The sequence below is a fragment of the Canis lupus genome, chromosome 12, assembly GCF_003254725.2.
Source record: "Canis lupus dingo isolate Sandy chromosome 12, ASM325472v2, whole genome shotgun sequence".
NCBI classification, from domain to species: domain Eukaryota; kingdom Metazoa; phylum Chordata; class Mammalia; order Carnivora; family Canidae; genus Canis; species Canis lupus.
Genome location: NC_064254.1, coordinates 4,651,527 through 4,666,517, shown reverse-complemented (window position 1 = coordinate 4,666,517; position 14,991 = coordinate 4,651,527). Strand labels below are relative to the sequence as shown.

Sequence of the window (14,991 nt, the reverse complement as noted above, 5' to 3'; positions counted from 1 at the left end):
CATGGGCACCTCCCCATGCTGTTCGGGCTCCAGCCTGGTGCCCCACAGTGAGGGCCCAAGCCCCGGAAGGGCTGGGTGTGGGGGGCAGGCCCGCCTGCCCCCCCCTCACTTACCTCCACAGAGAATGATGGCTGCAATGAAGAGAGCCAAGTCACTGTCATCAAGTTCCAGGGCATTGAACTTGACAGCAAACTCAAACTTGGGCTCGATGATGTCACTGAAGGGTTTTCGGAGGCTTCGCAAGAACTCACGGGTGACAAAACCGGTGCCATTGGCCACCAGTAAGCCGTCCTTGTTGACGATGGAGGCCAGCATGGCGAATATGGCCTCGTGTACACCATACTTGAGAAGGGTCACCTGGTCGTTGAGGAAGAGGTTGCTGAAGCTGGGGATGCTCTTGGCAAACTCCGTAAGCTCACGCACAGTCTCGACTGTGGTGCACTGGCAGCGGTAGAAGACGTGCACGCTGATCTCCTTGTAGGGTGGCAGGCCGTTCACCAGCTGCTTCCACACCAGGCCCTTCTCTGCTTGCCACAACGTCTCGATGTCGTGGATGACAAAGGGCTGCAAACCAGGCCCTGTTAGAGGCCGGGCCTTGGGGAGACCCACCCATACACTCCCCGAACCCCTGCCTGGGCCACGGCGCAAGGGGAGGGAGAAGGCCCGGTTCCCCCAGAAGTTAGGCAGGCAGCACAGAGCCTGGAGCCTGGGACTGCTGGGGCAAGCAGTGACACTCACCGCCGTGTGGCTGGCCTTGCCCGTAAGGATGCCACGGGCCTTCTTTTTGGTCATGTTGAAGTTTTTCAGGTAGGCGTTGTAGATATGCTTGGAGAAGGCCTTCAGGTCAGCCACCTGTGGGTTGTGCTGAGTCCCCTCGTTTGCTGTCAGCCCTGCCACCAGCTTCCTCTTCTCGGCCTCTGGCATCCGGCCAAAGCGGATGGCTGTATTGAGGGGGATGGGTCATCGAGGAGCCCGGGCAGGAGCTGGCACCCCTGACCTCCTTGTCTCACTACAGGTACGTGGGCCAGAAATGGAGACACACTTTTTGAGCCCAGGACCCTCAGAAGCTCTACAGCCAGCACACTGGAATGTTGGGGAACCCCGCTAGAATGTAAGCTCCAGGGGGATAGGGCTTCTGTCTTGTTCACAGTGCCTGGCATACAAGGAACCCTAACTCAGGGAGCTGACTGAGCCACTGTGGCTGGAAGGCAGTGGGGCAGTGTGACAGGCGGGAAGACAGCCTGTGGTGTCAAAGGCTGGTGCTCGAGCTCTAGCTTGGCAGCTTACTGGCCGTGTGACTTAAGGCAGGCTATTTCACCTTTATTGGTAAGAAAAATGGGCTAATACTTAAATCTCACTGGACTGTCTGAACAATTAAATAAGAATATTCACAGAGTAAGCACTAAAAAATTAGTCATTAGAAATGGAGCAGGATCCAAGTCTGGTTTCTCTTAAGAGAAAAAGTGAGAAATGAGCTGGCCCTGAGATCTCCTAGGAAATCCCCTCAGCCTACCCAAGGAATGGAGCCTGGGCAGATACACACTGAAGGGAGGGACCAAACCCCAGACCCGCCAGCCCCCATCACCTAGGAAAATCTTCCAATGGAGGGCTTGGGTCCTGCCACCATCTAAAATGCAAGACAGGGTGGAGACATTTAAATAAGAGGCTCTCCCCAGCCCTCGGTGGGGACAGTGGGGGGGCAGTGTCTGACCCAGACAGGCAAAGAGGGGGCAGGTGAGGTTTCTCAAAATCCTACTGTATGGGGTCTGAAGACTCTGTAGGAGGCCCGAGTTCAGGGCAGGCTGTGTCTCCTGGGAGTGGCTGGCCTCCAGGAAATTCCTGTCTGGCTCCCGGCAGCTGACACGTGCAGTCACTTACTGGCTCCTGCCTGCCTTCAATAACTAAGAAGGGCCAAGGTGATCCCAGGCTTTAGCAGTGGCTCCTGACACCGTGTCAGGTCAGCTGAGACAGGCTTGAGGTTCTGGGAGTGGTGTTTCCAATGCTACTGGAGCTGGGGTCAATTCCCAGTTCCCGTCTGGGCCAGCGAGGGTAAGCCTCAGGTACTGGGAGGAGGTGACTGCCCCAGGCCCCAGACCCACAGCGGATGCTGAGCAGTCTGGGGAAGGCAGATCTGGGGAAGGACGGCTGATGCTGGCTCCAAGGCTCCAGAGTTGACCTTTACTCTGCGCCTGTGTGCCAGGCACTGCTCTGAGGGCTCTCCCTTCCTGGGCTCCCCTGATTCTGGTCTCAGGCTGTGTGGAGCCAGCATCTCCTGTGTCTGGCTCGGGGTGGCTCTCACCATTATGCGACATGCCCAGTGCCACGCATTTCTGGAAGCGGCAGTACTGGCACTTGTTGCGGTTCTTCTTCTGGATCTTGCAGATCCGCTCGCACTTCTCATATTCCAGCTTCATGCGGATCGTCCGACGGAAGAAGCCCTGAGGGACAGTGAAGAGGTGAGAAGAAGCCACAAAATGTGGAGAATCCTGTTCTGCCCAATGGGTTATGTTAAGTCAGGGGCCCCAGTTCTATGTGAAGATGTAGAAATTCCTGAAATTTGGAAGTAATGCAGGGAAATTTCCTTTGGAGAGGAGGAGGAGAGTAAACAATTCTAAAACCTTTGAGAGTTACATACATCCTTTAAATGCTTGTTAGTTTGGTAACATAAAATTGTATCATGGCTAACCTGATTTCTTCATAAATGTATCTGGTTCTTGGCATTTTCTAGACAGTGGTTTAGTAAAATAATATATAAAATTTTGATGGGTGTGCAGTTGGGAGGATGAGCCCCAAAGCAGCCCTGGAAATAGGAATGTTAAGTTTCCTTTTTTCCCTCAGAGAGACTCTTTCAGGTGCAGGAAACACTGAGGTCAGGGTGATGGTTCAGCCCAAGACCCTCACTGGGTGCTGCCGGTGTTCGAGAGCTACATCCCCAGGGGGTGCTGGCAGCCAGACAGCCCAGGAGAGTGACTGGGGTGATGCCCTGCAGGGAGGGACCAGAGGGACCAGGGCTGAGGCCTGGAATGGTCCCCAGGACCTGGCTGCCTCCCAGGTGGGAAGTATAGTAGGTTCTGTCAGGGCCTGGCCTCTCTGGCAGGTCATCTCACCATGTAAATACAGCCCCGACTGCCAGCCACCACTCGCCACGGCCTCACCTTGCACCCCTCACACGCATGGACACCGTAGTGGAAGCCCGATGCCTTGTCCCCGCACACACGGCACTCCATGTTGAGGCTGCCACACGATGCCCCATCACCGCCCATCTGTAACTGGTCCAGCAGTGATGGTGGCGAGGAGCTCCGGGAGAGGTCTGCGAACACACAACATGGGGGTGGCTTCACCTTCTGCCATGATGGGGGCCCAAGGAAGTGACTGGGGCCCACGGGGGCAGAGCAGATGGTAGGAAGAGCCCATGTTTCTGAATCACACAGCTCTCACTCAGCTCATTAAGAGCTATGTGCCTCAAGTAGTCAACCTTTCTGAGGATCAGTTCCTTCATCTAGAACCCAGGGCTTTTCCCTAGACCTGACATACAGCAGGTGTTTGGGAAATGGCAGCTTATCAGTATTGGGGGAAGTCAGAGCCTGCCTGGGCTGTACTCACCATTGGGGAGGAGAGGGGTATGGGTGTGTGTGTGTCCTGCCTCAGCGATGCTGGCCTGCCCATCTGCCCTTCTCTGCTCTGTCCTGATGCTCGAGCAACCTCCTCAGGGGCAGGGGTTAAGTCCCCAGACCAGAGAATCAGTGGCTCAGAGTAGGACGGTACCTTAGGCAGACCCATGCCATGGAGCCGCGCCCGGACTTAACATTTCCCAGGCTGCCGTTCCTCCCTTTCTATAATCCAGATAAAGGTCACTCCACAAATTATCTTGAGTTCCCTCCTAAGGCGTAACCCACCCTCCCCAGAGTGTACCCCACCCTTCTCACACCTTCCTCAGCTCCCCCCCTGTGGTACTCGGAGTGACAGGAAGAAAGCCTTCAGCCAAGCCCTATCTCAGCCACAGAGAGGGGAGCACGAACACCAGACCAGACCACAGCGGAGAGGATCAGGCAGCCTGCCCCCCGCCCTGGGCTGGCAAGGGCAGGGGAGCCACAAGTCCCTGATTCCTAAAATTGGCCTGTCCTGTTCCAGGGCCTTAGCTCCCAACCTTCAGCCATTCCACAGATGAGGGAGAGTGGGCTGCCTGGGAGGGCACAGTGCTCCTGTGGGAGGGCAGAGCCACTATGGTTTCCTCCAAAGCCTCAGCCACAACATGACAGTCTGTATGTGCTGACCCAGTGTTGGATGTCCTCCACCAGGGTGTGAGGGCCCTTGGGCAGGAACTCTGCCCCCAGGGTGCCGCTTCTGCATAGGGAGCAGGCTCTGAGCAGTGACTGTGACATAAGGGGTTCTCAGGCTCCCTGGGCGTCCTGCACTTGGCACCACCTGGCTGTAGGGGCCGGGCAGATCCTGGGGGCACAGTGATGGGGGCCACAGAGCTCATGTTATGAGCTGCTGGAAGAAAATGAGATCACACATAAAACCCCTTTGTAGACACCTGTGTAGATGCTGAGCAGGAGGGTTTCCGGCACTTCCTTCTCCAATCTGTGTGGTCTGTGTGCAGGTTCACTTTGTGTCACTTCTTTCAAGCAGTTTTGTTTTTGTGGCTTACATGTCTGCCTCCTCTGTTAGACATGGGACATCTCTAATCACATTGCCTTTGGATCTCAAAGCCCACCTCCACCACCGAATCTCAGCTGCAGTAAACCAACCTCTCGCAGTGCCCGCCTTCTTCTCCCTCCTGGCCCTGGATGCTGGGCAGGTGTCTGGTCATTTGCACCACAGGAGGCAATACCATCCTCTCTTTTCATTCAACAGGCATCTGATGAGCACCTGCTGCATGCAAGGCAGGATCCAGGCCCTGCCCTCGACTAGCTGAAGTAAGAACGAGGTAAGAAAACTGAGACAACACGGCGAGTGGCAACACCGGCCGAGGGGCAGGCAGATGGTGCAGGACTTCGAAGGAGCCACCACTCAAGAATGAGGCTGTCAGGGAAGGCGACTGCTGCTCTCTCTGGGCTCCAAGGTGAGAGCTTTGGAAGACTTCCAGGTTGGCTTCCAGATGCTCAGAAAGAGCAGGCATGAAGGTTAAGAATGTGACTGAGTTCAAACTGGTGTTTTGGGCTCAACACCCAGTTTTGCCCTCTGGGCCCCAGTTTCCTTCTCTAAAATGAAAGTCATGGTGAAAAGTAACACAGTTACTATAGAGAGAAGTCCTAGAACTTGGAAGTGCATGTGAATATCAGTGTGAATTAGGGCTGTGCCTATCAGAAAGCCATAATTCTGCATACTCCAAGCTGTGTACCCCACGCAGGCAGGGACTGTGACTTGTCCTCTTTCTGGCTGGTTGTATCCCTTCCCCTACAGCTTCACATAAATCTAAGGGGGGTGGCGGTGTCTCTGCTTATGAGGCCCAGAGAACCCCTAGAACCAGACCAAGCCTCCTTTCACTTCCCCTGACCTGCCACTGGCCCCTGGCTCAGGGGCCTCAGGATCACTGGGAACCCTGGGAGAAGCTGAGATGTTCAAGCCTCACCAGCCCCCAAAGCAGTCTGAGCTCAGAATCCTGGGGACAGACCCAGGACGAGTGTCTCAGAGGGAAGTGCTGCAAATGGGACTGTGGAGAAACAGACTCAGGGCAGTGTCAGGGTGTTGGATCACACCGTCCTGCCCCTGGGTGGTAAACAGACACAAGCTGCAGAACCCAAAAGCAGTTGTCAATGCTTGGTAGTGGCAGGCTAATAGGACAAGGGCACCCCTCCCCCTGCCCATTTGGAATAAGAGAACAAAAGTAACTGAGACACACGGCAGAGAGGCAGAGGGGATGAGGTGCTAGGGTGGGCAGAAGTGTATGCATCCTCCAGGGGTAGGCTTCGTGCATGTGCATGTGCAGCGGGGATACTGAGGTGGTGGTGGTTTGGGAGTCAGTTTTCTAAAGATAAAGGTTCTGTTTCTTCCTGGCTGACCAAATGGCTCAAGGATTTACCTTTGAACCACCATCCTACCCAAAAGCAATGATAGCAGAATGCTCCCCCATTCTGGGGACCAGGTTCTGAAGGTCCTACCACCTTGTCCATGACCTCCTGGTGGGAGACTAGGGTTTCGAGAGGCCCTCCCCCTTATCAAGAGTCTCTGCCTTGGTGCCCCTCAGATATGCTGGCTGGAGACACAGGCCATGCCAGTTTGAGGGCCAGCTGCCTGCACAGCTGCTCTTCTGAGCCAGCCCAGTGCCGTCCTCCCCCCAGTTCCTCCTCTGCTCTCAGGAAATATACTTGCTCACCTGATGGCCATCATCTGGCACTGAGCTCTGCCTCTGAACTTCTACTCCAGCCACGCCCTGCCTGACTCCCCAGGCATCTCCTAAGGGCCCACCTCTAGCTCTCCCTCAGGAAGGGGGAAAGAACCAGCATTTATCAGCCACCCCACCCCCCCAAGAGCTTGTCAGTATCATTCTATATCACCTTGGAGGATAGTAACTTGCACCATTTAAGATGAGGAACTTGAACCAGGGCATGTTCCTGGAGACCCGGGATCGAGTCCCAGGTCGGGTTCCCAGCATGGAGCCTGCTTCTCCCTCTGCCTGTGTCTCTGCCTCTCTCTCTCTCTCTCTCTCTCTCTCTCTGTGTGTGTGTGTGTGTGTGTGTGTGTGCGCCTCTCATGAATGAATAAAATCTTTAAAAAAAAAAAAAAAAAAAAAAAAAAGGATGAGGAACCTGAAGCTTGGTGAGGTTAAGGAACCTGCCCAAAGTCATCTGTCTCATACTTGGTGGGACTGGGACTTGAACCTAAACCTGATTTCCCTGTAAAGACTGTGTGTCTATACAAATAATATCTTTTTTGTGCATGCCTACTGTGTGCCAGGGGCTCTGCTGGATACTGTATACCATTAATCTCATGTGAACCTTAAAATAACCCTTTGAGCAGGTCTTCTGACCCTTTTATAGGTGAGGTTAAGTAACATGCTGACAGTGGCATTAACCAGATTGTTAATTTTATGTGTCATCTTGGCCAGGCCATCGTATCCATACTGACCAGTTTTTGGTCAAATATCAGTCTAGATGTTGCCATGAAGATAATTTTTTAGATGTGATTAACACTGAAATCGTTACTCTCCATAACATGAGTAGGCCTCAGCTAATCAGTTGAAGGAAGGAGGAATTCCGCCTCCAGACTGCCTTCAGACTCGAGCTACAGCATCAGCTTCCCTGGGTCTCCAGTCTGGTGGCCTGTCCTGAGAAATTTCAACTTGCCAGCCCTCACAGTTGTGTGAGCCAGTCCTTAAAGACAGACACACTCTATGTATGCACACAACCTATTGGTTCTGTTTCTCTAGAGAACCCTGACTAATACAGTGCAGAGTAAGAATTCTAACCTAGAACCACCCAACCCCTGGGGCTGAGCTCTTACTGTACTCTATAACTTTCCATATGTATGTATATATTCATTACCACTAATCAATAATTCATGAATATGATGAATGATGAGACATGTCATTGCTGAGGATGACACCATGCCATTACTCAAATGTTTAGACTCAGAGTAAACACTAACCCCAACACCCAGAGAGCAAACCATCTGTTGCACCATCTTGGATTACAAGTTCAGCAAACAGACACTATTGACCTCATTTACATCATTTATGTATAGATGAGAGTTCTCTTGTATATCTAGGCTCCATTGCTGGCAGTATACTGTTGTCCTGGCTGGGAGGGTGGCCAGGAGGGGTCAACATTATTTACTTTGCTGGCAGAGCCAGCAAATAGCTTCTGAAGTCAGGGTCAATTCTGTGGGACTCTGGATCTGGGTTACTGAGCACCCTCCTTACTTCTGTTGTCCTATTCACTTGCACAGTGGGCTTCTCAGGGCTGGCATGCAGTCTTGTCCTCAACTGAACAGCCAGCCCCTGCCTGGACACCCACTGAGTGCTTGCTAGGAGAGGAGGTACCAAGGCCAGGAGGAATGGCACTTTATTCTCCTCAGCCCCAGCCCCACAGATCCCTGACCTCTTCCTTGGGTGTGGATGGGATGCCCATCACCAAAGCAGGAGGGGACAGCTGCCCCGATCCCTCCCCAGCTGGGGGACCCCGGGCATGTGAGTTGCCTCGCTGCTGTGTGCTAATAGTGAGGCCTGTCCTGCCTGCCTCTTTTGTCAGGTCTTGAGCTCGGTACAGAGATGCAGAACCTTAGAAGGTCAGAGGGAAACAAACTGTGTGATCTTCCTGCCGTTTCAGGGTTTGAGACTGGGTCTCATCCTCCTGAATTCCTGAGGGGACTCCAGAGGCTCATGCGGTAGGGGAGAGAACCTCACCCAGCCAGCCTTTGAGGTGGGCAGACTAAAGGTAGAGACTGAGATTAGAGAAATGAAGGCACCAGCAAAAGCCACAGCTCAGAGTCACAGACTTGAGATTTCTGCCCTGGTTGATGTGATCCCCAATACAGGATGAGCTCTGTCTCCAGGGCTCCTCACCTACTGGCCTTTTTTTTGGGAAACAAAATTGCATTAACTTTCTAAAGCGACGCGTTTGCTTCTTAAATGATGAGAGTACCATAGATTGAGGATAATACATAATGGCATGCACCATCTTATAAGGCATCCTCTCTGCCACGATCCTACTCCTCTGAGTTAATGGCACAGTCCTTTGTGTGTATACTCTTCAGCGCCTTCCATGATACTGAAAGATTTTTAAGCAATGGGACCCCCAACTTGGCAGGAGCTCTTTTTCCCGTCAGTGTGTTCAGACCTACCCTATCCTTACTAATGACTACACAGCATTCCACAGTGTGGCTCTACCACAGTTTACATAACCAATTCCTCACAGATGGGTGCTTGCCAATTCTTTGCTTCTCTGAGCAGTGCTGCAGTAAATAAGTGTGGAAATCTCTGTGCGCTCTGAGCGAGTATTTACATGGGACACATTCCTAGGAGGGGAGCTGCAGGGTCAAAGGAATGAAAGAAGTGACAGCCTGCATAGCCCAGCTGCCCTTCCACTTTTGTGGCTGGAGGGCCATGTCTTCCCCCTCTGGCCAAAACAGTTCTCTTTGCTAATCTGACAGGCTAAATGACATCTCATCTTGAAGATGGCTTCTTTGATTAGTGAGTAGACTGGAAAACATTTTGTTTTCCAGCCATTTGTATTTGTCCTACCACAAACTCACTGTTTCTATTTTTCTGTTGCTTATCTTGCAGAGTTTGTGGGAACTTTTTATATACTTTGGCTTTAACACATAATGGTTATTCTCGATTCTTTTTTTAAAAGATTTTTATTAAAATCTAAAAAAAAAAAAAGATTTTTATTAAAATCTTAAATATTTTTATTAAAATCTTAAAAAAAAGAGACATGAAGAGAGAGGCAGAGGTATAGGCAGAGGAAGAAGCAGGCTCCACGCAGGGAGGCCGATGTGGGACCCAGTCCCAGGACTACAGGATCATACCCTGGGTGGAAGGCAGGTGCTAAACCACTGAGCCACGCAGGCGTTCCCTAGTCTCAATTGTTCAACAATTGAAGTCTTTCTACCTCTACTTCATCAATTTATTGGTAAATGGAATCCATTAAATATCATATCACACATACCACTGCAAGGGTAGTTGGGCAAATTTCTTCCCAGACATCTCCCTGTGTGCCCTAAATCTCGCTGATAAAGCTCCCCAAGATGCCATCACCATGTCCACCTCACCCCACCTGTACACCCAGCACTGCACCCTGGTCTGCATGTGAACAGGAGTATCATGTAGGGGTGTGTCCCCACAAGGGTGTGTAGAAAACTCCAGAACAGGTCATTACTCTCCAGGTAATTTCTGTGTGGCTGACCCAGATGTGGGGATAGGGTGGGCCAGGCCAGGTGGTGAGGCCACAAATTCCATCACCTTCTCTTCCCTTTTCACTCTTCCTCAGTGACAGACCTTGCTCATTCTTAATCCCTGGTGTTTTCCTTCTGCTGCCTAACCGCCCCCGCCCCCGCCCATCTCAATTTTATTTTATTTTATTATTTTTTTTTCCATCTCAATTTTAGAACAGTATGTGTTATTAGCTCTGAGTGACCAATCACCTTTGGTCAGCCATTCCTCTTCTGAGAAAGGCTGGGTCTCTGAATTCATCCCAGTCACCAACACATAGGGAATGGTTACGCTGGGGGTTGGGAGATACTTTCTCTTGAGTCCTGAAATCACACCAAGCCCATTTTGGTCATTCCTGGGTATATGAGTGGGATCAGAGGGATGGGATGATGACCTTCCCCTTATCCTATCCACCACATGCCCCGAAGAAAAAACTCTGCAAAATCCAGAAACTTGTTTTGCAGGTTCAAATTAGTGTGGCTTGAGGATTTGGGCCTTTCTTAAATATAGGCCAGGCAGGAATCTGTTCTACTCAGCAGCCCCTGCCCTACCTTAACTCTGATACCATTTACCTCCTCCCCATGCAGACACAGGGCTTCAGAGATCATCCCGTGGGGTGGGTCTGCTCCCCTGCCCTTAATCACCTGTGGCCAGGATTTCCTCCAGCTGAAACCAGCAGCAAGATCAGGGTGTCCCCTGCCAGAAATACATCCTCTTGTGATCCTAAGTCCCTTCTGTGGGTAAGGGAGCAAGAATCAGCTGAACATTGGCACTTGAGGGGGAAAGAGAGAAGCTGGTGAGGAAAGGGTTGGGAACAGGGAAGGGGCAGCAGCAGCAGGGAAAACCAGGGGCTAAGGAGTGGATTCTGGGTGCCCCTAAGATGGACATAACATGATGCTAAAGAAGATGGAGAGAGAATAGTACAGGGTCCCAGAGAAGAATGTCTACACTGCTACTAACAGTGGATAAACAAATGGGGAACTGACAGTGATATAAGAGAAGCTAGAAACTGCCTGAATGCACAAAATTAGTCTTAATTACAGTCATTCAGACTAACCGCTTAGCATTTATACCTAATTACAGCACAGCTCGATGATGTGTATAATTAGCACCAGATCAATGGAGCTGGGTGTTGTGACTGATCATTACAATCACAGGTACAGTTGATCTTTCCCGTGTGCTGTTCATGCAGATTGGCTCCAGATTCCTTGGGCGGCAGCAGTGGGAATAATACTGATGACGACATGTATTACAAATGCTAACTCATTTAATTTTCACAAAAGCCCCAGTCCACATCCCCTTCAAGCCCTGTCTGTTTCACAGAAAGAAGAAGTGCAACTTGCCCAAGGTCCCGCAGCACTGATGAGCAACAGAAGAGGGGTGTGACTATCGGCTCCAGTTCTTTTTTTTTTTTTTTTTTCCGGCTCCAGTTCTTAACCATTCTGCCCCTCTGCACCCCATGCTGCTGGCTGCAGAGGGCAGGTTTTCGGTTAGGCCTGCTCTGCTTCCTCTACCCTGTGTCCCCCGCCGCCGCCCCCTCCTCACCTGTATAGCTGCTGGAAGGAAGCGAGCGCTCTGGTCCTCCATTGAGCTCTGGGGCTCCTTCTGCCTCTGCCACTTCCTTTTTCTCCTCCTCTTCCCGGACCTCAGCGGCTTCCCCCGGTGGCTGCTCCATGGCTGATTTCCCCTCGGCGCCACGCCTGCAGGCCCGGTCATAGCTCTGGCATCATCTGGGTCTGAATGCAGCTGGACCTCTACAGGGCAGTTCCCATCAGCCTGAACCAAGGGGCAGACAGGAAGAGGATGAGAGGGTGAGAGAGCAGGACATGCCAGGGGGCTATCACCTCGGGGACAGGATGGAGGGAACTCCCCTGTTCCTGCTTCTTCATGGCAGGAATGCCTCCTCCCTGGAGTGCTATCCCACGGTCTCTGCTCCTTGTACCACAAGTCACTTTTCCTCCTGCCCTTTGTCTACTTGGTTCCTAAGGCCAGTCTGTGGGGTTCAGAGCAGTATCCACGATCCAGATAGGGTGACACACCACTGTATCACCTTTCTCTGGCTCCTCGGCCCCTTCCTCCTCTTTGAGCCAGATCAAAATGACTTCAGGGTCTTTTTCCAACTCTGTGTTCCTCCTGGAGATTCTGATAGGCATCGTACCTCCGAACCCCCACCCCATCCCCTCCAGCACTCAGGCTCTCCTAGGCTGCAATTCTTGAAGGGAGTAGGTCCTATCCTTTCTGTGTCTGGGTGTGGGGAAACAAAAAGATACAAGCCTCTGCTGTGCTAGGCTGACAGTTGACAGCAGATCTGCAACTAGACCCTCAACCGCATAGCCATCAGGCAAGCGGAGATGCATTCTGTCTAGGAATTTTTCCAAAGGGGGTTCCTGGGTGCTGACTCCCATGTGGAAGAGGCAGTTCCAACCCTTGGCAAGTCATATATTGCCCACAAACACCACAGTCAGTGGTGGTAACATCATGAAGTGTTGTGGGGGCGTCATCCTGTCAGGGAACAGTAGGGAGACACCTTGAGAGTGGGGTGGATTTTGATTAGAGATGGCATGGGACTTGTCTTGGGGACACAGCATGAGAAAAGACTCAGAGGCAGCACAGTGGGGAGCAGTGAGGAGTCCTGGTGGCCAATGGAGTGAGTGCTGTAGGATAGAGGATTTGGAAGGATGGCTGGGAAGGTGGGTTGCATCCAGGCATATAGGCACGACTGACTCTATCCTTAGGCAGTACAGGCTGTGGGAGGATCGAGAGCAGAGAAAACCTGCTTTAGGGAAATTCAAGCGTTTGTGGGACTTCTGGATGTGCCACAGGCAGCTCAAACTCAACCTATCCAAACAGAACCCACTGTCTGCCCCCAAACCCGTTCTTCCTCTGGTAATTCCTACTTAGTGACTTGCATGCTCATCTACCCACTTATCAAAGCCACAAGGCAGGAGTCAACTGAGATTTTTCCCTCCCCCATGCTGTTCTACACTTAAAAAGTTGGCTGTATGCTAGAACGGCTGGGGAGTTTTTAAAAATATGGATGTCTGAGCCTGTCCCCAGAGATTCTCATCTGATAGTCTGGGGAGCTGCTTGGGCACTGGGATCTTTATTTTTAATTCTCCTGGTGATTATTATAATGTGCAGCCACGCTTGAGAATCACTGTTCCAGAGCAAAGCCACTTCCAATGGACAGTAAATCTTCCCTCTCATCATTCTTTTCCAGCAGGCTTTCATTTTCCCTTGTTTGGACTGACAACAACTTCTCCAAGTGTCAACGAAAGGCAGTTTGGAAACTCAACTCTAGTGTCTAAGAGCTGGGGAGTTAGGGATATGGAGATGTGGGGGCAATCTGTAGATGTGGGGAACATCCGAACATCCTTGTTGATTTGACAGCCACAGGAAGGGATTCAATTCACCAAAGGAGAAAGCAACACATCAAGGAAGGTCAAAAGAATAGGCATCAGAGGGCAGCCCCGGTGGTGCAGCGGTTTAGCGCCACCTGCAGCCCGGGGTGTGATCCTGGAGACCCAGGATTGAGTCCCATGTCAGGCTCCCTGCATGGAGCCTGCTTCTCCCTCTGCCTGTGTCTCTGCCTCCCTCTCTCTCTTTCTCTCTCTGCCTCCCTCCCTCTCTCTCTCTGTCTCTCTGCCTCCCTCCCTCTCTCTCTCTCTCTCTGCCTCTCTCTCTCCATCTTAATAAATGAATGGAATCTTAAAAAAAAAAAAAAAAAAGAATAGGCATCAGAGCAGACAACAGGGCACTGGCCAGAGGCAAGAGAGACATGGGACAGACACCTCAGAGTCATGGGAAGGGCCGTTTCACAGGAGATGGCTCAACCGTCTCAAATGCTGCAGGGTGAAGGGTGATAAACTGGTACATGACCCCTGGAGTCAGTGATCGCCAGGTCATCAGTGACTTGGGAGACAAGTTTCAGTCAAGTGGTTAGGATGGAAACGTGCTCTGAAGAAGAAATTTGGTAGTAAGGAAGGCAGGACAGTGAATAGAGACTAGTTTTTCGGTAAATGCCAATGTACTACCTAGAGAAAGTAGCAAAGCCAGAAAGGGTTTTCGACTAGAGAGACTCAAGTAAGCCATGGACAGAGGACAGGTCTACAGAGAAAGACGGTCTGAAGACTCAAGGAGAAGCTGGGGCAGAATGAGAGACAGGAGGCGAATAATTCAAGGGCACAGGATGAGGAAAATATGAACTATCGTGGCAGCTGGGGAGGGGGTGGTTAAAGCTCACACAGGCTGGCCTCACTCTTTTCATTAATAAAGCAGGGAGAAAAGTCAACTGAGAGTAAAAGCAAAGAGGCTGGATGGAGGCACTTTGGCAACCACGACAGGGAATCAGCTGGAAAGGAATAAAAAGAATTAGAGCAAAGCCACAACAAAAATTAAAAGTGTAATGACACATGAATAGACAATCAATGAAAGAGAATACAAAGAGTCTATATAAATAGATGCAAACACATATGGAACTATATTACGTTATAAAGACAGTACTTCAAAGAGAAAAAAAATAGATTCTTCAATAAATGGTAAGTAATGGGGACAACTGAGTAGCCATCTGGAAAAATCTGGATGGACCCCTACCTCAAACCTTATATCATTTTTTTTTTTAAAGATTTACTTATTTATTCATGAGAGACACAGAGAGAGAGAGAGGCAGAGACAAAAGAAGAGGGAGAAGCAGGCTCCTTACAGGAACCCAATGCAGGATTCAATCCTGGATCCTGGGATCACAACCTGAGCCAAAGGCAGCCGCCCAACCGCTGAACCACTCAGGCGTCCCTCAAACCTTATATCAAGATGAGATCCAGATAAATAAAAAACATTTTTTTAAAGTTAAAAATATATACATTATCAGGCACCTGCTGGCTCAGTCTGTGGAGCATGCAACTCTTGATCTCAGGGTCATGGGTTTGAGCCCCGTGTTGGGCATAAGGACTACTGAAAAAAATTTATACACACACACACGCACACACATACCTCCTTCATGGTAGAAAAAATCATAACAAAAAATATAATAAACTGGGAAAAATATTTGCAACTCTTATCCAAGGGCTAATTTCTCTAAAACATTCCCCTAAATAAGGAAAAGGCCGGCAATCTAAAAG

At 50.8% G+C, this 14,991-nt stretch overlaps 1 protein-coding gene across 7 annotated transcripts in view; it reads right to left on the bottom strand.

Annotated features, from left to right (window-relative positions):
• Positions 1 to 14,991, bottom strand: part of PPARD (peroxisome proliferator activated receptor delta) — an 87,765-nt gene that overhangs the window by 2,783 nt on the left and 69,991 nt on the right. For all 7 annotated transcript variants that reach the window (XM_025418541.3, XM_049092055.1, XM_035697598.2 and 4 more), the window contains 5 exons: positions 11,420 to 11,650; positions 3,156 to 3,310; positions 2,300 to 2,438; positions 739 to 941; positions 114 to 564 (listed from right to left, as the gene is read on the bottom strand). In XM_025418541.3, coding sequence (XP_025274326.1) covers positions 114 to 564; positions 739 to 941; positions 2,300 to 2,438; positions 3,156 to 3,310; positions 11,420 to 11,549 — 1,078 coding nt within the window. In that variant the 5' untranslated portion in view covers positions 11,550 to 11,650. The remainder of the gene's footprint in view (positions 1 to 113; positions 565 to 738; positions 942 to 2,299; positions 2,439 to 3,155; positions 3,311 to 11,419; positions 11,651 to 14,991) is intronic.